This window comes from Vulpes vulpes, chromosome 6 (assembly GCF_048418805.1).
Source record: "Vulpes vulpes isolate BD-2025 chromosome 6, VulVul3, whole genome shotgun sequence".
In the NCBI taxonomy this organism is placed as follows: domain Eukaryota; kingdom Metazoa; phylum Chordata; class Mammalia; order Carnivora; family Canidae; genus Vulpes; species Vulpes vulpes.
In genome coordinates, this window is record NC_132785.1 from 72379361 (window position 1) to 72404014 (window position 24654).

The 24654-nt window shown below is 34.4% G+C and overlaps 1 protein-coding gene across 13 annotated transcripts in view; it reads left to right on the top strand.

Moving 5' to 3' along the window:
* The window catches only part of ARHGAP5 (Rho GTPase activating protein 5), a 105923-nt gene that overhangs the window by 62467 nt on the left and 18802 nt on the right, over window positions 1-24654 (top strand). For 11 of the 13 annotated variants that reach the window (XM_072761372.1, XM_072761377.1, XM_072761376.1 and 8 more), the window contains one exon: window positions 8112-8259. In XM_072761372.1, the coding sequence (XP_072617473.1) occupies window positions 8112-8259 (148 nt within the window). The remainder of the gene's footprint in view (window positions 1-8111; window positions 8260-24654) is intronic. The other 2 variants (XM_072761383.1, XM_072761382.1) reach the window with 1 other exon arrangement.

Here is a 24654-nt window from a genome sequence, read left to right on the forward strand (position 1 = left end):
TAATTTGTTTTCCATTTTGTCATTTTATAATTTTGCTAGTTCTAGAATATTATATAAATGAGATCATACTGTATGCAACTTTGAGATTGACTTTTTTTTTTCCATCATAAGTTCCTTGAGATTCAGTCAAGTTGTTGCCATATATCATTAGTTTATCCCTTTGTTTGTGGAGTAATATTCTATGGTGTGGATATACCATAGTTATTTAACCTGTTGAAAGGCATCTGTTGTTTATAGTTTGGGGCTATTATGAACAAAGTAGCTATGAACCATAAAGTACAGATTTTTATATAAATACAAGTTTTCATTGCTCTGTAGCGTTTTGAGAAACTGCCAAATTTCAGAGTGAGCATACCATTTTAGATTCCCACTAGGAATGTGTGATGAATTGTATCTCCATAGCTTCACTAGCATAGGTAGAGCGATAACTTAAGTTTCTGTGTCTTCTATTCACCCTAGCTTCAGACTGTCCTTTATGTTGCTTTCTGAGGAATAGTACTAAAATAAAGTACCTCATCTCTCTCCCTGCAAAATATATTTTAAACTCCGGTATAAAGTTCAAATTTCTTAAGGGAAAAACCCATTGGCAATGTGGCCCTTACCTACCTCTCTACCCGCATTATTCATTCCTGCACATTGCAGGTGTATTGAAATAGATGCAAAATAGTAGCAGTGTCAGAGCTGTTGTGACAATTAAGATTATACATGTAACATTACCAAGTATCTAATATACAGTAAGCAGTAAATGCTGTTTCTATTGATTTCTGAGTGCTTATGCTGACATTTGGTAGGCACCCAAATGTTTAGATGAGTAAGTACAGATCAGATTCTTTCTAAATTCCTGAACTATCCCTGACTTCATCTCTTCCTTTTAAAGTCTGGATTTAAGCCTTGCACACAATTATTTTAACATTTAACCACATAATATTTTATATGTGCTGTTAACTAAATGACAGGTAGTGAGATATTTTTCTTCATAATACATTTTTCTTGAGAACATTAACCTTATTTCCACTTAATTTTGTATCCTGCACAGTACCTAGCATGATGCTATGTACACACAGTGCTCAGTACTTACACACTACTGAAAATACATCACCCTATATCCAGATGAATTCACATAGAATTGGCTGTTTAATTCTTGTAGTTTTATGATGTATAATCATCATTTTATATGAATCCTGATTTATTAGGTTTGGATGCTTAAGTTTAGGTACACCCACATAGTGACTCCCATAGATATGAAGAATTTGATATAATGAATACTGAATTTGCATAAACTGGTAAATAAACCAACAAACAGTACTTTGTGTATTAATAGAAATCTTACATGGTAAAGTCTTTCTCTGGTCCCTGTTTGTAATTTTGTGTGCTTCTGTCAGTGTTTACTGAACATATATTTATCATGTGCTAGGTATTTTGCCAGTATAGGTACCAAAAGGAAAAGTAGACAGTTCTTATGTAATATTTTGGTCTTAAGCAGTTGCTGTAGGGAGTAAGGGAAGAGGAAGAAAATCAAGATGAGTCCTAGATTTAAGATCTAAGCAACTGGGTAGAATTACTGAGATAGTGAAAACTAAGGGTGATTCAGACCAGAGAGAATCAAGGCATCTATTTTGTACTTTTTATGTTGAGATCCCAGTGAAAATAAAACCTAAAAGTTATATGTATGAATCTGGTATTTAGAAAAAGAGATACATGATGTAAAGGGATTTAAACTAGGGATTAGATAAATTTACCTAAGGGTGTAGAGTACAGAGAAAGAATGGAGGGCTCAGAACTGAGTTTGGGTAAATCAGGAAGGGTATTGGCAGGTGAAACCAAAAGAAATCCTTTGAACCCAAGAGTAGTGAAATGGGAGCCAAGAGAGCAAGTGTTTAGGAAGGGTAGTAGTCAGGAAAGAATGTTTCTGAGAGTTCAAGAAGGATGAAGGGCAACATTTCTTTTTTAATTTGATAGTGTGGAAGTATCTGATCTTGACAGGCATTTAAGTTGAATGGAAGAGAAAGCCCAAGGGAAGTAGGTTGAAGAGTGAATGGAATGTGAAAAGATAGTAGATGTAGATGGCATCTCCAAGAAGTTTTGCTGTGAAAGGGAGCAAGACACCTGAAACTAACATATAACACTGTATGTTGACTAACTGGAATTAAAAATTTAAACAGCCAAGGAAAAAAAAAGCAAGAATTGGGATAGTAGCTAGAGGTTAACATGGGATTAAAGGAGGATTTTCATATTGTTTTTAAAGATGACGATATGTTCAGAAGAATGACCCAGGGGAGGGACAAATTAATGTTATAGGAGAAAAGGGATAGATCGTAGGGATAACTTTTTGTATAGTTCAAAGCATTTTGCCTCGTGAAAGCAATTCCAATTTAATATTGCTCTTTAAAAACAAAAAAAAAGAAATCATTACTTTTCCTGTTTTTATTTTCAACTCTTAGGAGTCCCTCTGTTTAAATAACATGTGTTTAGTTGGGTTTAATTTTGTACCAGATCTGAGAATCTTCTTTAGTTGATCTTACTCCATTTATTTATATTTTATTTTTGTAAGTTTCAGTTTGCTTTTGTCTAATTCCCTATTTTTATTCCACTTCAAAAGGTTAAAAAAAAAACTGTAAAAGAAAAATAAATGAAAAAACTATTAGTTTGCGTGCTGCTTATTTTCATTAAATTTATATTGAACCTCTATTTCAGTTTATCATTCTTCCTTCCCCCAATAATCCGTCATGATGATACTCCGTCATTCCTTAGCATAATCACACAATCTCTTATTATTTTCCCTTTCTCTTTGGGTATGTTGAGGTCTTTGGTTTTGGCCTATTATCAAATTATTTTTACATCTTGTTGCTTTAGCTATGAAATTTTAGATGTTATTTTGTTATATAGCCATACCACCATAACTTAGAATTAGTTCTATGGGTAAATATAAACAGTGTTCATTCTTTCTTCCATAGCACAAGTTCTCTACATGTAAGCTCTTTAAGATTTTTCAAAAGCAGTTTTTACTGTAATTTAAATATATTATTATATATTTGAAAACTTTAAAAGTTTTTTGTAGTTGCTTGTTACTGCACATCCAAATTGACATACTAGCTAGGTAATGAATTCTTGACAACTCTTTTCCTGTGACTATTCCTGTAGATGAGACTTCTGACTTCCCAGTTTTCCTGAGAATTTTAAAGCTAGTCTGATATTTTCCTTCTGTTGATGGTTCTTGATTTCTTCTGCCTGGATGCTTTTTAAATTTCTTTGAAGCTTACTGAGTTGAATATGATATGTCTGTAACTTGATGTTTCACTCTTGTTATCTTTTCTAGTACATGATGAGATCATTTAATAAACATATTGGCATTCATTATTTCAGAAGAGACCTCAAATCCCTTTGTACTTTGCTTTTTTTTACAGGCAGTATTCCCTACTCCTTGGAGTATGTTGATGAACAAAGCAGATAAAAATCCTTGCCCTTGTGTGGAGCTTAAATTGTAGCAGGGGATACCAAATAATGATAACAGTAATAACAACAACAAATAAGTAAAGAATGTAGCGTTGTAGATAGAAACAGTAGTAAAAAGGATTGGGAATGCTGGGCAACAGCTAGAAGGGCAGGGACTAGGATTACAGTTGTTTGAGTAGTCACTGTAGGCCTCATAGAAATCATGAAGGCGACCACCAGTATAAAAAGCTCTCTAAGTCAGGAGGATACCTGGCATGTTAAAAAATAAATAAGCCATGTGGCTGGAGGAAAGGAGTAAATGATGATGAAAGTAGAGAGAAATGAAGTTGGAATACAAAGAGGCAAAGTTCAAGGCATGCAGATTGTATATGGCCTTGTAGGCTGCTATTTCGGGAGTTGCTATCATTCTGGCTTCTTTATTGAGAATGGTCTGAGGAGATGGTGGTAGAACCTGGGGGATGGATTGAGCAGTTGATGTAATCTAGCTGTGTGAAATGATAGCTATATAATTTGCTTTACATTCTATATCTAATACATTTGCTTTACAGTTGAAAGTAGAATGAGAGAAAAAGGGCAGGTCAAGGATAACTCCCAAGATTTTTTAGCCTGAGCTACTGAAAGGATGGAATTGTTAGCATCTGAGATGAATAAGGACACAATTGGGGAATATTTTAAGGAAATCAGCAGTAGTTTAGCTTTGTAGACGTTAAGAAAGAGATCTTTCTTAGGCATTCAAGTTAAGATGTCCACTAGAATGTTTCAAATGAGTCTAGAGTTCAGGAGAAAGAGCTGAGCTGCAAGTATTTGGGTTATCAGCAGATAGAGGACAATATGAAGAGAGTGGGTATAGATGTTGAGGGAAAAAAAGGTAGTCAGGGACTGAGGCCTGGGGTATTCCCATTACAGGGCTGGCTAAGAGCATCCAGGAGCGAATACTAGTAAGGGGAGAGTGAGTGAGACAATAGAGGCGGTGTTCTCAAAGTCCAGTGAAGAAAGAAAGAGCCTGCCGAAAGGTCAAGTAAAATGAAAGTTGGGAATTAATTATTGCAAAACAGTCATTGGTGACCTTAATAACAGATTTAGTGGAGTGATGAGGGTGGTAGAATAATTTGAATACATACAAGAAGAAATTGCAAACATCTAATATATGTATATATATAAATATGGCTTCTGGAGAGTTTGCAAAAGGGAGTAGCATTATGGGGCAAATAGCCAAGGAGAGGACGATTGAGACTTTAAAAATGGAAGCAAAAGAGTATTTTTTTGGAGTATGTTGTAAGAATGATAGAGAGGGGAATTCTGATGATCTTTTTCACTGTATTCTGATCTTTCAGTTATATTGAGTCTTTTACTAGAGAGATTTTCATTTCTTTAATGAGTTTTTTTTCCCTCCAGTTTCTTTACAGTTTGCTTCATGTTGTCTCATTTCTTTGACCTTTTTTTTTTTTTTTCCCCCTCTGAGAATCCCATCTTAGAGAAGATCAGATGTTCTTGTTTCCTGGATTGGCTCTTTGAAAGCCTCCTCAACTGCTTTTTGCTACTTTTTTTCCCCCTCAGTTTGTTGCTTACAAAAGAAGCAGTTGAAATATTATGCTTTTTTATATGTTACTGATTACAGTATTTTTTGAGGATGTTAGATGCCCTCCCTTGTTGTGTTGCTGATATAACTATGAAGTGGGAAGGCAGCTCTTTCTAGAAGAAAGCTATTTGTGTGCCTTTTCCCAATCCTGTTTTCTTATACTGATGATAGTTTTTAATGTCTGCTGAACACTTAATTGATAACATTGTGTACATTATTTGTGAATTAGATGTTTATTTTACTGTGGATATTCATTTGTAGTATGAATCAAAAGTTGGGTTATTAGAAATCAGATGTTTTCCTGCTGGCATAATTATTTAATTGGGGGCTGCCATTTCTGACAATGGTTCTTCAAAACCTATGGAAATAAATTATCAAATAGCCATACTCCTCATCTTTTTCTTGGTTTCTGAGAATTGATGGCATTTTATAACAGTTGTAATCATCTAACCTTAGTTTAGCTTACAAAATTCATTTTGAATTGATAAAATGTATAGCTATAGATCAGCAACTCTTAACTAAGGGATGTATATCAAAATTATGTAGAGTTTTTCAAAATTTACATATTTTAGAAGAACTCTAAGAATTCTGATGATTAAGAACTATCACTATTAGAAAAAGGAATTATACATTTTTATTCATCATAAAAGCTAATCCAAAACTTTCTCTGAATAGAATATTCTTTTATACCAGTGTTAGTTAGTAGAGAAATTAGTAAAATCACAGAACTTAAACGTTTTTTTCCTCCTAATATATATGAATTATAACTTGAGCTGTCAAGGCAGTTCTTTGTTAGTAAATTATCCCTTTAGAGATTGCCAGAAATTCTATGCTACAAGACACTTAGCCTTTCATTACTATAGATTACTAGCCCTGAATCTTGGTATAACCACAGAATTAAATAATTTGCCCTTGTAATTTTATAGACCTTGGGGGAATGTTCCCTGAGCATAAGCCAGATAATCTACCTTATTTTACTTTCTTGTCTTCACCTTCCCAATTTTAGTCAAGTATTCAGTTCTTTTTTTTTTTTCTTTAAAGATTTATTTATTTATTCATTCATTCACAGAGAGCGAGAGAGAGGCAGAGACACAGGCAGAGGGAGAAGCAGGCTCCACGCAGGACACCCGATGTGGGACTCAATCCCGGGTCTCCAGGATCACACCCTGGGCCGCAGGCGGTGCCAAACCGCTGAGCCACTCGGGCTGCCCCAAGTATTCAGTTCTTACTAAATAAAATTTACACTCCCATTATGTTCTTTCCTATGATCCCAAGGATAAGGCTGGAATGTTTTCAGAGTCATCTGAGAGTTCAGATTGTTTCCTAAAAGGCAATATTAAAAAGAGGATTTTCTTAAGAGTTAACTGGAACATTTAGGACCAACTAGCTTACTTTTCTCATAACCGTGTTCTTTTGGTAGCGAAGATCTTAATAGATCTTATCACTTTATTCCTTTTGCTTCTGTCATAGGCCAGGCATTGCTGTTTTCATTAAGTGTAATCTTACTCATTGCTATATCATCTCTCTAAACAAAATGCATCCATCTATGTCTCAGTTTTCAGTTTTCTAGTCAAATTTTGCAGCTGGTAGTTTGCGGGCTAGAAAGTACCTTACTGTTTCTGAGAAAGAGGACTTGGCTTACTATCCTACCTCAGTTTTGAAATTAGAGTTTCTTCATTTCCACTTCCTTGCATATTCTGTTTTGGTGGTGGTGGTAGTAGTGCAAGGATTACTTAAGGAGTAAGGATCCACGCTAGCTACTTGGTGGGTTTAGGTCTTGAGCCAGATCAAACATTCCAATGCTTTGTTGGCAACATTTCAGACACCTAGTTATGTTACATGTGATCTGTACATACCAAGGTTGTATATAATCCATATCATTAAGATATAGTACATGAGGGTTTAGAAACTTGATTTCATGAGCTCTGGAAGTTTGCTAGATGGAGCAGCCTGAAATGGAGATGAAGAAAGGACTTAGTTAATTATTCAAGGTAGCCAGAGACTTGGAAGAATACATTGGGTGATCCATCCAAAGGAGAGTCTCTTCCAGAAAGAATGGGAAATTAAGATGAGTATTGCTTTATAGGCATAGGAAACTCTCCCTGTGCACCCTCCCCATCCCCTGCCCTTTTCTGGGTAAGAAATGATATGTTTTTATCCTGTTTACTACAATAAGTAAATAATGATACTTATGACAAATTTGAATAAGTTTGTGATTTATCAGAAAATGTAGGTAAACTGAAAAGAGAAGAGCTGTCAATAAAAATGCTCTAACATCTTTGAATTTCTGAAAATTTACTCATCTTCCTATATTTTACAAATTGTCAACTAGGGATGCATAATAGAATTATCTTTGGAAATGCCTACAGTATCCTACTCCAGAAAAATTGACTCAGAATCTTCTTAGCAGTTGAATTCTAGACAGTCCCTCCTTAGATTTTTGAGATGTTCACTCCCTAGCAAAGAACTCATTTTCTCCCAATGCTAGATTGAAATTAAACTCTGAAAATTAGTATTTTATTCTGTTTTTACTCTTGTAAAAATGTATCCATTACTTATGAAAACTATCTTAACATTTAAGAAGTAGAATCAGTAGATAGGAGGAAAATGGGAAAATAAGGGGCAGATGATGGGACTAAAATTCATGAAGTTACATAGTTTCATTGTATAATCAATAATTAATTAAAGCTATATTATGTTCTTATAAATAAATAGCTATACACAAAAATCTCACTTGGACCTGCCCCAAAGACCAAATAGATTTGGGAGGCTACACCTAAACTGAATTGAGCATTGATTACTTCCAGCATTTCCTTTGAGGTGGCGTTGAAAAATGACCTTTTCTAATTTCCCTACCTATCCAGTTTCCTATTATTTTCCAAAGGGAACATTCTTTTTAGTCATTTTTTTCTCTATTCACTTTGTCTCTTTCCATTGCTCAAGTTGTTAGTTCTGGCAGAATTTAACTGAGTCCCACATTGATGGTCATTTAGGTTGGATGTGTATTTACATTGCTGAAATATTAATGTTATTCTGAAGGAAATTTTAATAGTTTTAACTTGAACATGTTTTTTTATAGCAGAAAAAGAAAACTAAGAACTTCAATCCACCAACACGTAGAAATTGGGAAAGTAATTACTTTGGAATGCCCCTCCAGGATCTGGTTACAGCTGAGAAGCCCATACCACTATTTGTTGAAAAATGTGTGGAATTTATTGAAGATACAGGTAGGACTGAAGTATCATTGCAAGAATTTTTTTTTTTCATTGCAAGAAATTTAATTGAAAATTTCACTTTTGCCAAGCCAACAGTTTGTGAAATGTTTCATGATTCATAAAAGCTAAGTTATGAAAGAGGTGTTAGGATTGATTATCTTGAATATTAACTCTAGACATAACTGACATTTGAAAAAGCTTTGTTGTTGGCCATTAATGTTTTTGTTGGACTTCTCTTGAATAAATGGGTAAGTCGAATGCTAAAATGTTACTTACTTTATTCTGGAATTTAAAATAACTTGATTATTAAATTATGCTATTTAATCAATTATGACTTTAAATAGATAAATCTGAAAGTTTTCAGTGTTTTTTAAGTCTAGTACTATTATTATTACCCATTTTACACATGACTTTTTGTTTTAAATTTCATAGCAATATTTATAAATGTATGAAAGGCTGCTTGTTTGAGATATTACTGTTTATTTAGCAGCACTATCTTGATGTGGTTTATATGGTTTGAGTTGTATTTTTAAGAGTGTACAGATATCCTCATTATTTTAAAAACCAGCCTGTGTTATGTTTACTTTGTCCAATGTAAACTATCATCTGAGAGCTGGACTAGTCAAAAGTTAAGGAATAAAGGTGGAATTTTATCATTTTTGTCATGTTCATTTGCATTTTAAAACCTAAGTTAATCATGAAACCTCAGTAATTGAATGGAATACAAAATTTAATGGTTTGAAAATAAGAACTAATTCCATCTTTATTTGTTCTTAATGATCTTCTTTGATAAGTAAGCATTGTTTAAAAGACAAAACTACAATATCCTATCTAAAATGTCAAGCTAATTTTTACTTGGATATACACTTTAGCCTTTTAGTCTGATTATCGGCTAAGTTCTTTACATTTGGGGTTTTCTCCTTGGTGAGAAGTGCTGACTTTCTGTTTTAATAAAGGAGTGGAACTGTTAACTGTTATCCACTAGTATTGTATTTGAAATAGCCTATATCTTCTCCTTTCTGGAAGGTTAATAAATATTAATAAATAATATTAATTAAATATTAATATTAATTTATAGAGCCTACATTTGGATATACCCTTTTATTCATTTGTTGTTTTCCTTCAACAAAGTGTATTTCAGCCAAGTTTCTTATCTATATTTCTATCCATCTTTAGCATAGTAGAAATACAAAGGTCCCCCCCCCTTTTTTTTTTGCAAAGGTTCTTAAAATACTAACTTTCTGCTTTGAGCTTAAAGAATTCTCATTTGCTCTAGTAATATAATTTGGCTTTATGGATATGACTGAGAAATGAGGAAATATTGTCTTTAGTAATTAGAAAATAAATTAGTATTTTGTACATTTATTTTTATAATTAAAAATTCCCATTTCTTGAGTATTTTCATGATAATTGAGTGATTTGGTACAAGGAAAATGAATGAATTCCAAGTGTAAGACAAAATAAAATTCTACCCCAATTCTTAGCATAATCTGAATTAATTCAGTTAACTGACAGGTAATTTATATATTTAAGTCCTTTGTTAGAGGTATACTGAGGTACCATAAGACCACAAGAATAGTTATATAGAAGATTAAAGCCCAGTTCTTTTGTGGTGGTGGTGGTGGTGGTAGTACATTGATTTTACTGATTAATGCTGATGAGTTTTAGCAGAAAATTCTCAGTTGCTCGAGTTCAATATCGAATTCTCAATATGCACTTGTAGCCTAACCATTTTCTTTTGAAGGTTCAACTTAACAATGTAAATATATATCAGATACTTTTTTATTTAAAAGTTGTGTTTTACTGTTTGTAGTGGTATAAATGAGGAGTACTTTTACTGTTATAATCAATCGTAAAGAACCTTGAAGAAGCTATTATGGTAGTCTTAAAATTTCAACTTCATTGATGAAATTTACCAATTTTAATTGTTCAGTGAGTTTTGATAACTCTAGTCATTTAAGCACCACCACAATCAAGATAAAGAACATTTTCATCACCCCAGAAAGCATCCAGTGTTTCATCAATAGGTAATGATAGCTAGCTGTTGGGGTTTTTGTAGATGCTCTTTATCAGATTGAGAAGTTCCCTTCTATTCTTGTTTCCTTGTATCCAAAATGGATGTTGATTTTTGTCATGTGATTTTTCTTTATCTGTTGAGGTTGATCATATGGTTCCTTTTAAAGTCTGTTTATATAGTAAAATATTTATTGATCTTCAGGTATTAAACTAAACTTGCATTTCTGGGATAAACACTGCTTGGTCATAATGTTTTCTTTTTTTATATATTGCTGGATTCATTTTGCTGAAATGTTAAGAATTTCTGATTCCTGAGGGATATTGGTCTGTAGTTTTCTTTAACTTGCAGTGTCTTTGGCTAGTTTTGGTATCAGAGTAAAACTGGCATCACAGACTTGAGTCTATTTTCTAAAAAGTTTGTACAAAATTGGTAATATTTCTTTCTTAAATTTTGGTACAATTCACCATGAAACCGTTTGGACCTGGAATTTTATTTGTGAGGAGGTTTTTAACTATTGTCTAAAATTTTAAAGTAGATACAGGGCTATATAGATTTTTGATTTCTTAATTAAGCATAGGGGTTTTTTGTCTTTCAAAGAGTTTGTCCATTCCATCCAAGGTGGCATAAGATTGTTTATAGAATTCCTTATCATGGGCAGCCCAGGTGGCTCAGCAATTTAGCGCCGCCTTCACCCAAGGCGTGATCCTGGAGACCCGGGATTGAGTTCTGCATCGGGCTTCCTGCATGGAGCCTGCTTCTCCCTCTGCCTGTGTCTCTGCCTCTTTCTCTCTCTCTCTCTCTCTCTCTCTCTCTCTCTGTCTCTCATGAATAAATAAATAAAATCTTAAAAAAAAAAAATTCCTTATCAGAGGTTTAATGCCGGTAGTATCTCTGTAGTGGTGTATTCTCTTTTGATTTTATATTACTAATTTATGTCTTTTCTACCCCTCTCATTAGAAATGTATCAATATTACCAGTCTTTTCAAAGAACCAACTTTTGGTTTTATTGGTTTGTTTTTCCTCCTGTCTTTTGTCTATTTTTAATTCAGTGAATTCTACTTTTAATTCTCTTTTCTGCTTTCATTTGTATCTTATTTCACCCTGCATTTTACTAACTCCATCTATGTGTTGCAGATGGCAAGATTTCATTCTTTTTTATGGCTGAATAATATTCCATTGCATATATATGCCACTTCTTTATGAATTCATCTGTCAGTGAACATTTGGGCTGCTTCCATAATTTGGCTTTTGTAAATAATGCTGCAGTAAACGTTAGGTCGTGTATATCCCTTTGGATTTGTGTTTTTGTGTTTTTTAAGGTACCCAGTAGTGCAATTGGGGATTGTAGGATAGTTCTATTTTTAACTTTTTGAGGAATCTCCATACTGTTCCACAGTGGCTGTACCAGTGCACATTCCCATCAACAGTGCACACAAGTTCTAGTTTCTCCACATCCTCACAAACACTTGTTTCGTGTGTTTTTGATTTTAGCCATTCAGACAGGTATGAGGGAATACCTAATTATAGTTCTGATTTGCATTTCCCTGATGATAAGTGAAGATGAGCATCTTTTCATGTATCTATCTGGCCATTTGTACGTCTTCTTTGGAGAAATGTCTGTTCATGTTTTGCACCCATTTTTTATTGGATTATTTGGTTTTTTTTGGATGTTGGGTTGTATAAATTCTTTATATATTTTATATACTAACCCTTTATCAGATATGTCATTTGCAAATATCTTCTCCCATTCTATAGGTTGCCTTTCAGTGCAAAAGTCCCACTAGTTTATTTTTGCATTTATTTCCCTTGCCTCAGGAAACATCTAGAAAAATGTTGTGACAGCTGAAGTCAGAGACATTATTGCCTGTGCTCCTTTCTAGAATTTTTGTGACTTCATGTCTCACATTTAGGTTTCAATTTGTATTTCCTTGATGATGAGTGATTTCGAGCATCTTTTCATGTGCCTTTTAGCATCTGGATGTCTTTTTTGGAGAAATGTCTGTTCACATCTTCTGGCCATTTCTTAACTGGATTATTTTTTGGATGTTGGGTTTGATAAATTCCTTATGTATTTTGGATACTAACCTTCTATCAGATATGTTATTCACATATATCTTTTCCCATTGCATAGGCTGCCTTTAAGTTTTGTGGATTATTTCCTTTGCTCTGCAGAAGCTTTTTATCTTGATGAAGTCCCAGTAGTTCTCACTTTTGCTTTTGTTTCCCTTGCTGCCGGCAACATGTCTAATAAGTTGCTACTGCTGAGGTCAGAGAGGTTGCTACCATGTTCTCCTCTAGGATTTTGATGGTTTCCTGTCTCACAATTAGGTCTTTCATCCATTTTGATTTGGGGGTGTGTGTGTGTGATATAAGAAAGTGGTTGGTTTCATTCTTTTGCATGTTGCTGTCCAGTTTTCTTTCCTAACACCATTTGATGAAGAAGAGACTGTTTTCTATTGGATATTCTTTCCTGCTTTGTCAAAGATTAATTGACCATATAATTGTGGGTCCATTTGTGGCTCTTCTGTTCCATTGATCTATGTGTCTGTTCTTTTGCTGGTATCATACTGTCTTGATGACTGCAGCTTTGTAATATAGCTTGAAGTCCGTAATGGCAATGCCTCCTGCTTTGCTTTGTCCTTTAAGGATAGCTTTGGCTATTTGGCATCTTTTGTGACTCCATACACATTTTTAGGATTGTTTGTTCTAGCTCTGTGAGAAATGGTGTTGGTGTTTTCATAGAGACTGTATTAAATGTATGATTGCTTGTAGTAGTATAGACATTTTATTTTTTTTATTTTTTTTAAAATTTTTATTTATTATTATTATTATTTTTTTATTTATGTATGATAGTCACAGAGAGAGAGAGAGAGAGAGGCAGAGACACAGGCAGAGGGAGAAGCAGGCTCCATGCACCGGGAGCCCGATGTGGGATTCGATCCCGGGTCTCCAGGATCGCGCCCTGGGCCAAAGGCAGGCAGGCGCTAAACCGCTGTGCCACCCAGGGATCCCCTAGTATAGACATTTTAACAATGTTTGCTCTTTCTAGTCCATGAATGTGGAATTTTTTCCTTTTTTTTTTGTTTGTTTTGGGTTTGTTTTTGTGTTTTTTTGCATTCTCTTCAATAAAGGTTCTGTAGTTTTCAGAGTATAGATCTTGTACCTCTTTGGTTATGCTTATTGCTAGGTATGTTACGGATTTTGGTGCAGTTGTAAAATTGGATTGATTTCTTTTTTTCTGCTTTTTTTTTCACTCAGCTTTTTAAAGACCATTCGTTGTCTTTTTCACAATATCTAACAACAGTCAATTACTCTTTTCTGTCTTCTCTGTATGTGATCTCCTTTCTCCCTCACTTCCCAGATGCTTTTTAGGTTATTCTGTTTTTAACAGTTGTATTTAAAATGTTCCTTAATGTGTGCTTAAAAAAAAAAAAGAAAAAAAAAAACTTGTGCTTCAGGTTTCTGGAGCTTCTTGGATCTTTTTGGTTTATAGTTTTCAAATTTGAAATTTGGGGCCATTATTTTTTGAAATGTCTTTTTCCCCCTCAGTCCTCCTACTTCTGCTTCTGGACTGTTAGACATCTTGAAATTGTCCCACAGCGCACTAAGGTTGTTTGTTTTGTTAAGCTTTTTTCTTCGGTGTTTCATTTAGGTAAAACTGTATATCTGTTGCCTTATCTTCTAGTTCACCATTTTTTTTTTTTTCTATATGGTCCAGAAGTTCCATTTAAGTCTCTTTTTTCCTGTGTGTTATTTTTCTACCCATCATGTTGGTATTTTCCTTTGTATCAGTGAATATACTTAAAAGAATTTATAATAGCTGTTCTAAAGGCCTTTTTTATTATTCTGCCGTATTTCATTTCTGGATCTATTACTGTTTCTGGATCTATTTTTCTCCTAATTGTGACTAACTTTTCTGCTTCTTTAGTGGTTTTGATTTGATGTCAGACATTTTGAATTTTACATTATTAGGTGGTGAGTTTTCCAGTGTTCATTTTTGTTTTGTTCAGTTTGTCTTGTCATGTGTTAAGTGTTTGTGAATCACTTGATACTTCCTAGGCTTGTATGTAAGTTTGTTTTGGTGGATCCAGAGCAGCTTTTATACTGTTGTTTATATAGATCAACAATAAATTAAGGACTTGACCCTGTATATTAAAAGATCTTTTGAGAATAGAATATTTACTATTCTCTGCCCTGGCTTCAGGAAATTTTTTCTAATACATGTGGAGTATTCAGCCAAAGATTTCAGGAACTTTTCTGAACATCTTTGAGGCTCTTTCTCTGGTAACTCTCCTCTTTTTTGGTATTTTGCCCCACAGATTTTGGCCTTCCCATCCTTTCTGAACTCCTGTCTCCCATCTTGTCAACTCTGGTAGACCATTGTGCTCTGTTGTGATTCCACCTCTCTGCACTACTATCTAAAAACTTCAGTGCACTAAATTTGGTAATTCAGACAGTTTAACTTATTTGCTGCTTTTGTCCCATAGGTCACTGTTGCTCTCTCTTTCTCACTCCCGCAAATGAATAAATAAATTCTTTTAAAAAAAAAATGCCCCTCCTATTACTGGTAGGGCAACTTTATGTATACCATTAGTGAAAACTGAAAATATACTGAAATTGTAGTAAAAAAAAGCAGAAATGACATTTTGATAATGGATTCGTATTATGTACTTGTTAAGTCTTCAGATGCCTGTGGATTATCATTTAAAAGCCCAAAGACTCCACTGAATGTATGCCTATGGATCTTTGGAAATGGTTTACTCTTTAAGATTTTGGTAACTGTCATTGTGTAGATATTAATGTAAGGTATGTGTTGATGAAATTCAAGGTGAACATAGGAAGTGAGAAGAAAAGTTCAGAAGTGCAAATAGGCTATACAAAAGAGTAGGCTCTAAAACACCAGAAAGAAAAATTTTAATAAGGAAGCATCATTATCAGCATTGAATATAAAGAAGTCAGGTGACTTAGTATGATACTTTTTTTTTTTAAGATTGTATTTGTTTACTCATGAGAGACACAGAGAGAAAGAGACATAGGCTGAGAGATAAGCAGGCTCCCCAGAGGGAGCCCAGTGCACTATTCAATCCCAGGACTCCGGGATCACAACCTAAGCCAAAGGCAGATGCTCAATCTCTGAGTCACCCAGGTGCTCAATAGAGTGATACTTTTTAAAAACATTTTTGTTGAGGGACTCCTGGGTGGCTCGGCAGTTGAGCGTGATCCTGGAGTCCTGGGATCAAGTCCCACATCAGGCTCCCTGCATGGAGCCTGCTTCTCCCTTTGCCAGTGTCTCTGACTCTCTCTGTGTTTCTCTGATGAATAAATAAAAAATAAAATCTTCAAAAAAAATTTTTTGTTGTTGAGATAAAACTCATATGACATAAAAAGAGCCATGTAAAAATCTGCAGTTCAGTAACATGTCGTGCATGTACAGTGTTATGCAACCACCACCTCATCTAAATCCAGAGATTTTTATCATCCTAAAGGAAACTATAACCATTTAGTAACTTATTCCTTTCCCTATTCCTCCCTTGGCCCAAGACTCTGGCAACCACCAATCTGCTTTTTGTCTGCTTGGATTTACTTATCCTGAATATTTCATGTATCTGGAATCCTACAATATGTAACCTTTTGTCTGGCATCTGTCACTTTGAGTGGTGTTCATCTATGTTGTAGCATGTGTCATTATGAGGATATACCACATTTTATTTACTCACTGATAAGTTGGCAGACATTTAGTTGTTTCCACCTTCTGGCAGTTGTAAACACTGCTGCTTGTGAACATTCATATACAAACATTTGTTTGAGTACCTGTTTTCAGTTCTTTTGGGTACATAATCCAGGAGTTGAATGCTGAATCATGTGGTAATTCTATGTTTATCTTTTTGCGGAGCTTTCAAACTATTTTCTACAGTGGATTCACCATTTTATATTTACACCAGTAACATACAAGAGTTCAAGTTTGTCTACATGGTTGGCAAATTGGAAGAGCAAAATAAGATCAGCAGTAGCAAGAGGCACATTAACAATAAAGCAGGAAATTGAAAAACTTATTGTAAAAGGTAGGAAAAAATTTGCAAAGACTAACCTAGGAATACCTTAAATATATTCTGAAGATAGCATACTTACAAAACAAAAAATTTTCATTAAAATACCACTCTAAAGGAGGAAACGCTTGAAAGTCTTCTGAGTCAGGAAAACATGGCAGACTTAGCCTTAGTTGTGCTTTTGTTTAGCCAAGAAGATTCTCTAAATATTGATCTAAAAGTTGTATTTTATTACAACACACCAGTGATGCATGAAAATATTGAGGTAAAGTGGGTGAAATCTTTTTTTTCTTAATATTTATTTGGTGACAGCACACAGCACCTGCGTGAGTGGGGGCGAGGGCAAGGGTGCAGCGAGGGGAGAGGGAGAAGTAGGGCAAGATCTCCAGCCGACTCCCCACTGAGTGCTGGTAGGGCAACTTTATGTATACCATTAATGAAAACTGAAAATGTACTGAAATTGTAGTAAAAAAGAGCAGAAATGACATTTTGATAATGGATTCATATTATGTACTTGTTAAATCTTCAGATGTCTGTGGGTTATCATATAAAAGGCCAAAGACTCTGTGAGCCCTGTGATGTGGAGATCAATCTCAGGATCCTGAAATGAAATCAAGAGTCAGACACTTAGCCGATTGAACCACCGAAGCACCCCAGATCATTTTTTTTTTATCTTTACTCTCTTACATACCTCCTCAACCCCCACAATGTTATTCACTTGTCAGAACTTCAACTTTGGTTAGATTAACCCCCTGCCTACTCTGTCTTGGATGAGAAAGTAGATCATGGCTGTGGAAAAACATAATCCATGTGTTTTACTTTAAGTGTAAGACTGCACATCCGAAGAAATCCTATAATTTCTTAGTTGGTTTGTTCTAAAGGATTATTCCTTTTTTAAATTACCATTTGTTCTTTATATTTTAGAACATGTTTAAATCTTTATTAATGTTAGAAGGATAGTATGGTTAAGCAGTTATATACTTTTTACCTAGATTCACCATTTCTTACTTCTGTCAAATTTCTTCTTTTTGTGTGTGTGAAATGATTTGAGTAAGTAATGAGACATTATCACATTCAACTTTAAGTCTTTTAGTATGTATCTCCGAAGAACTAGGACATTTTCCCCACATAACCACAATATAAATACCATCTTCAGAAAATTTAACATTGATACAACCCTATTATCTAATCTGCCTATATTCAGATTTCCTCTATTGTCCCAATAATATCATCCTAAGATGATATTTTTTCTTTCAGTTCAGATCCAGTCAAGAAATTCCCTAGCCTTGGGTGTGTGTTTACGTGACACAATTTTTTTAGAGATTTTAAGCCAGTTTTTTTTTTTTTTTTTTACAGATTCTTCTTGAATTTTGTTACTATCTGGTCAGACTCAAGTTAAAACATATTTGACTACATAGGGCTGATGTATCCTTCTTAATACATCATGCTAGGAGACCCATGATGTTAGTTTCTAAAGGACTTTTTATGTTGCTTTTGAAATTCTAGCTTTTAATAACCTTAACAGGGCACCTGGGTGGCTCAGCAGTTAAGCATCTGCCTTCAGCTCAGGTCCTGGGATTGAGCCATGTCAGGCTGTCCTTCTCCTTCTGTGCTCCCCCTCTCTCAAATAAATAGAGTCTTAAGAAGAAAATAACCTTAACTGTCAAAGAAATGCTAAAACTTGGTATCATTGACATATTATTTTAATGATTCAAGTGTGACCTGTTTTATTTTGGATCTAGCAAAGAGGAACTTTAAATTAATCTCAAAGAATCTCTTTAGTTTCAGTATGTTGTGTCTAGCAAAAATTCCTTGAGGTTTTCTGGTATATTACTATACTTTTTATGATTTCTGGCTCTGAAATATTTTTATCTGTTAACAGGAACATTGTCTTCTTGAAGTAGCTAGTCACTGGGTCTTAAGTAATGTTTTTTTGTTATCATTTGTTTTTACATCATTGCCATTAGACAATGATCTTCATGAGAGTAGGGACCCTGTGTCCCAAAAATCATGGTTGTGGCACATATAATTAAATCCTTACTTAAATAAATATTGAAACTTCATAATAATGAGTATTTGTTCTTGTGACATGAGTTATACGTGAATAATATCTCGGTCTTTATTTTGCAAACAATTAGCATTCATTGTTTTTTTGTACAAATACAAAGAATGCATGATAATTGCAAAAGATGAGGAGATGAAGACATTTGTGTTACACTGAGACTTAAAATAACTTAAATTCAGCAACTGAATAATTTGCACTGTGCTAAGCCCCATTAAGTTATAATATCAAGAAACACAAGTTTTGCATTGTAGTACTACTAGATGATGGTGATACACAATGTTTAAGATGTTCTCTGGTTTTTCTATGGAGAGAGATAATTCTTATGTGAAAGTTATTTTTTAGTTAAATTGAAACTGTCATTTTTGTGGTTGACAACCAGATGTATATACATAGATCTTTTATTTAATGATGAAATTCCTGAAGAAAAAATAAATGTGCAAGTCTGAAGAGACCCTAGCCGTTCTTCTATTCCTCAGGTGAAATAATGTACTTTGCTCAAATAATTTAGCTTTTTTACTGAATATTTGCTTTTTGTGTAATTTTAGTATGCTAAAAAATAACTTGTAAATTCATTTAATTTTTACACCTATATGAGTTGTATGAACAATTACTATATTTTACAGAAGTAGAAACAGGCTCAGAGAAATTAAGTAGACATCTAAGATCACACAGTTAGTTGGATTCTAACTCCACTTATTACGGTGACATTTGATAATCAGAGTTGTTTTGTTGTTGTTATTTAGGAAAGGAATTACCTCTTTCATGATAGCAAAAAGAAAAGTGCAGATAAGTCCATAAGAGATGTGATTTTATGATCAAGAGTTAAGGTTTTCTTTTGTATATATTTTTACCACATATAATAACCTTTAAACATGTATAGCTTTTTCAAAAGGGGATTATTAAATATGGTTTTGTAATAATTTTAGTACATGAGCAACATCATTCCATGCAATAAGATAGTTGTCTTTGGAATTAGATTTTATGACTGACTTATCATATTCTAACATCTCGATAATCTTAGTTTATTCAGTTATTCTGTATTTCTAGACGTAAGTCTCCAGACATTCAGTATTGGCAATTAATAACCTTTTATATATACATTTTTATGTGCTTGGTTTTTTTTTCATAAAAATGTTTAAACATGAATTTTCTGTACCCAACCCAAAATGGTAGAAAGTATGCACCATAAAACAGGCATATGTTGAATATGACAAACTAATTACCCTAACTTGTTCATTGTATGACCTTGAGAAAGGCACTTCACTTTTCAAAGCTTATATCCTTATCTTTAACATAAGGCCTGCCATCAGTTGTTTTGGACATGGAATGAAAATGATGTATGTATTATCTGTTTTGTGAACCTTTATTTTATTTTATTTTAATTTTCTTTCTATTTTATTTAATTTATTTTATTTTAAGATTTTATTTATTTATTCATGAGAGAGACACACAGAGAGAGGCAGAGAAGTAGAGAGACAGGCAGAGGGAGAAGCAGGCTCCATGCAAGGAGCCTGACATGGGACTCGATCCTGGGTCTCCAGGATCACACCCTGGACTAAGGCTGCACTAAACCGCTGAGCCACCCAGGTTGCCCGTGAAACCTTTTTTTTTTTTTTTTTTAATTATTTTTTAAGTAATCTCTGTGCCCAAAATGGGGCTCAAACTCACGACCCCTGAGATCAAAAGTCACATGCTGTGCCAACTGAGCCAGCCAAGCACCCCTACATTATGAACTTTTTAATCCTTATGGTAAAAAAAGTAACAAAATGAAAGATTGGAGAGCTATTTTTTTTTTCTCAAATAGTAAAAGATTTAGTGGCTGGGAAATACAGTGATTTTAAGATATTTATTTACTGGGATCCCTGGGTGGCGCAGAGGTTTGGCGCCTGCCTTTGGCCCAGGGCATGATCCTGGAGACCCGGGATCGAATCCCACGTCGGGCTCCCGGTGCGTGGAGCCTGCTTCTCCCTCTGCCTATGTCTCTGCCTCTCTCGCTCTCTCTCTCTGTGTGACTATCATAAATAAATTAAAAAAAAAATAAAAAAAAAAGATTTACTTATTGATTTATTGATTGATTGATTGATTGATTGACAGAACACAAGTAGGGGGAGCGGCAGAGGAAGAGGGAGAAGCATACTCCCTGCTGAGCATGGAGCCTGACTTGGGTCTCTATCCCTGAGCCCTGGGATCATGACCTGACTTGAAGGCAGCCGCTTAACTGACTGATGAGCCCCCTAGACACTGTAGTGACATATTTAATTCAGTAAATTTAAGTTGTAATAATGTACGTATCTTTCTACTTCCAAATGGGATTTTAAGATACTCTTCTTGATTAGTTAAGAAAATACTGTAAAAAAGGAAAGAAAATACTGCCTTTAGCTTTATTATTCCTGTCGTAGCCTTTGCCTAAAATGTTATCACTTCTAGAAGATTCTTACTTCATCAGTGTTGATTCATCCTTATAATAAGCTTGATATATAGATTCATTTTTTTAGAGCAAATTTAGGTTTATAGCAAAATTGAGAGGAAGGTACAAAGATTTCCCATATATTCCTTGCTCTCCCACATATGAACCCCACCCCCAACCCCTGTTACCAGCATCACTAACCAGAATAGTATGTTTTTTTTACCAAGGTTGAATGAACATTAATGCATCAGAATCACCCAAAGTATCCCTAGTGAACATTAGAGTTCACTCTTGGTTTTGTACATTCTGTGAATTTGGACAAATGTGTAATGATATAACCATCATTATAGTAACAAACAGAGTATTTTCACTGCCCTAAAAATTCTGTGTTCTGACTATTCATCTCTATCCCACTCTTCCTTCCTCTACTCCAGGCAGCAACTTATCTTCTTATCCTCCATTGTTTTTGCCCTTCTACGTTGTCATATAGTTGGAACCATAGAGTTATGTAGGCTTTCCAGATTGATTTCTTTCACTTAAAAGTACGCAGTTTTGATATTTCTCCATGTCATTTCATGGCTTTATTACTTATTTCTTTTGGGCACTTAATAACATTTCCATATCTGGATGTGATACAATTTATCCATATACCTGCTGTAAAACATCTGGGTTACTTCCAACTTTTGACAATTATGAATAAAAATGCCATGAACATAGTCTACAGATCGTTGTGTGGATGTAAGTTTTCAACTCCTTTGGTTGAATAACAAGGAGTGCAATTGCTGGATGGTATGAAAAAAATGTGTTTCGTTTTATAAGAAACTGCTAAATTGTCTTCCAAAGTGTCTACCATTTTCCATTCTCACAAGAGCAGTGAATAAGAGTTCCTTTTTTTTCCCATATCTTTGCCAGCAATTGAATTTGTCAGTATTGTTATTCTAATAGGTGTGTAGTGGTTTCTCTTTAATTTGCAGTTTTCTAATAACATACTGTATGGAACATATTTTCATACTCTTATTTGCCATCAGTATATCTTCATGGTATCTATTAAGGTCTTAGGCCTGTTTTGTAATGGAGGCCTGTTTTGTAATGGAGTCATTTTCTTATTACTGAGTTTTAAGCATCTTATGTATATTTTGTAATTCTTTATCAGCTGTATCTTTTGTAAATATTTTTTCCCAGTCTGTGACTTGTCTTCTAATTCTCAAAATACTGTTTTTCATGGGACAGAAATTTTTAGCTGTAATGAAATCTACCTTATTAATATTGTCTTCATGGATTGTGTCTTCAGGGTTATATCTAATAAGGCATCACCATACCCAAGGTCATCTAGGTTTTCTATTACTATCTTCTAGGCATTTTATAGTTCTGTATTTTATATTTAAGTCTTTTTACATTTATAATGCAGTTTGAGTTCATTTTTGTCAAGGATATAAGTCTACATCTGGATTTTTTCTTTTGTAATGCAGATGTATAGCTTTTCTTACACCATTTATTGAAGAGATTATCTTTGTTCTTTGGTTGAAGATTAGTTGACTTTATTAGGTATCTGTTACTAGAGTCTCTTCTGTTCCCTTGATCTCTTTGCCTATATTTTCCTCAATACCACATTGTCTTGTTTACTGTAGCTTTAGAGATTTATATATCTTTTAAGATTTTATTTATTAATTCATGAGAGACAGAGAGAGAGGGAGAGACACAGGCAGAGGGAAAAGCAGGCTCCATGCAGGGAGCCTGATGTGGGATTTGATCATGGGACTCGAGGATCACGCCCTGGGCCTAAGGCAGGCGCCAAACTGCTGAGCCACCCAGGGATCCCTACGGTAGCTTTATAGTAAGTCTTAAAGTTGAGTAGTGTTAGTCTTCCAACTTTGATCATCTCTGTAAATATTATATTTGCTTTGAGTCTTGGCCTCTCTATTTAAAATTTAGAATCAGTTTGTTGGTATTTATAAAATCATTTGCTAGAAATTTGATTGGATTACATTGAATCTGTACATCAAGTTGGGAAGAACTGACATGTTGACAATATTGTGTCTTCCTATCTTCCTATCTGTAAACATGGAATATCTCTCTACTTAGTTCTTTTGTGTTTTATTCATCAGAATTTTGTGGTTTTCCTCTTACAGATCTCATACATGTTTATTGAATTTATACATAAGTATTTCATTTTAGGGAATGCTAATGTAAATGATACTGTTTTTAATTTCAAATTCCACTTGTTCATTGGTTTATAAGGAAAGCAACTGACTTTCATATGTTAACCTTGAATCCTACAACCACTTAGTAGTTGCAGATTTTCTGCCCACTGATATTCTACATAGGTGATTATGTCATTTGTGAAAAAATGATAGTTTCTCTTTCCAATCTTTATGCTTTTGATTTCGTTTTATTGTTTTGGCAAAGATTTCTAGTATACTGTTGAAAGGTGTGGTGGGAGGGGACACCCTTACCTTGTGCCTGATTTTAATGAGAAAGTTTCAAGTTTCTTACTTTTAAGTATGATGTTAGCTGTAGCTTTTTTTCTTGGAGGTAATCTTTATCCTATTAAGAAAGTTCCCCTCTATTCCTAGTTTGCTGAGAGTGTTTATCATAAATGAGTGTTGGCTCTTGTCAGATGCTTTTTCTGCATATTGGTATGATTGTGTGACTTTCATATTTTAGTCTAATGATTTAATGGATTGTTTAATTGGTTGTTGAATGTTGGACCAGCCTTGCATACCTGGGATAAATTCCACTTGGTCATAGTATATAAATTTTTAAGATTTTATTTATTTGAGAGAGAGAAAGCACGAGCAGCAGGGAGGAGGCGCAGAGGGAGAAGCAGACTCCCCAGGGAACTGATGAGGGGCTCGATCCCAGGACCCTGAATCATAACCTGAGTGGAAGGCAGACACTTAACCATCTGAGCCGCCCAGGCGCCTGTATAATTCTTTTTATGCATTTTAAAATTCAGCTTACTAATGCTTTGTTGAGGATTTTTGCATCTGTTTCATGAGAGATACTGGTCTGCAGTTTTATTTGCTTAATAATAGTCTGGATTTGTAAGCTTTTACCATGTGAAAAATTCCACTTTACTCAGCTTGAGATTGATGGACATTTTACTTCAGCCATTGTTTTAAGATTCAAAATAACTGGCCTGTTGAACTACATTCTACTTCATATCAGGGACCATATATTTTGTCTTTTATCACATGCGTATTTTAATACAGAGCACTTAGTAGGTGTTGTATTGAGGAATAATAAATCCTGTTTGAAATCAAAATACATCATAGTATATCTCCATGTTCTTATCTTTTCTGCATTTATGAAATACACTTTTAATTAATTTCAACAAGATATAGCTGCCTCATTTGGTGTTCATCTCATTTATGTGTGTTCTGTTACGCCTTTTGTTTTAGACTTGGGCCATCACATCTAAAGGAATGATCCCAGATCTTTTTCGCACACCCCGTGCTTTCCTGTATTCCTGATTGCCTGTTGAACACATCTATTTGGATGTTGTATCTTGGGATTTAAGATTAAAATTCAGTTAATTTTCCCCTAAGCCACCATTTCTCTTGATTTCCTTTTTTCTGATAGTCGCAGTTTCTTTTTCCCAGTTTCCTGGGCAGAAGTATTTCTTTAATCAGACTCCTCTTTCACCATTTGTGCCCACACACCATTAATTGCTAAGTCTTGCCCTTTCTTAGCAGTATTGTTCTTACCTGTTTTCCAGTGTCTCTACCACATTAAGACCTTTTTTTTTTTTTAACCACATTTACACTGTTACTACCCTTAATCCAATTGTCTTCCTGCCCCTAAATATGTCTCCTACCTAAAAATATTGAGTGCTTGGAAGAAGAAAAAAAGAATTCCATAGCCTAGGAAT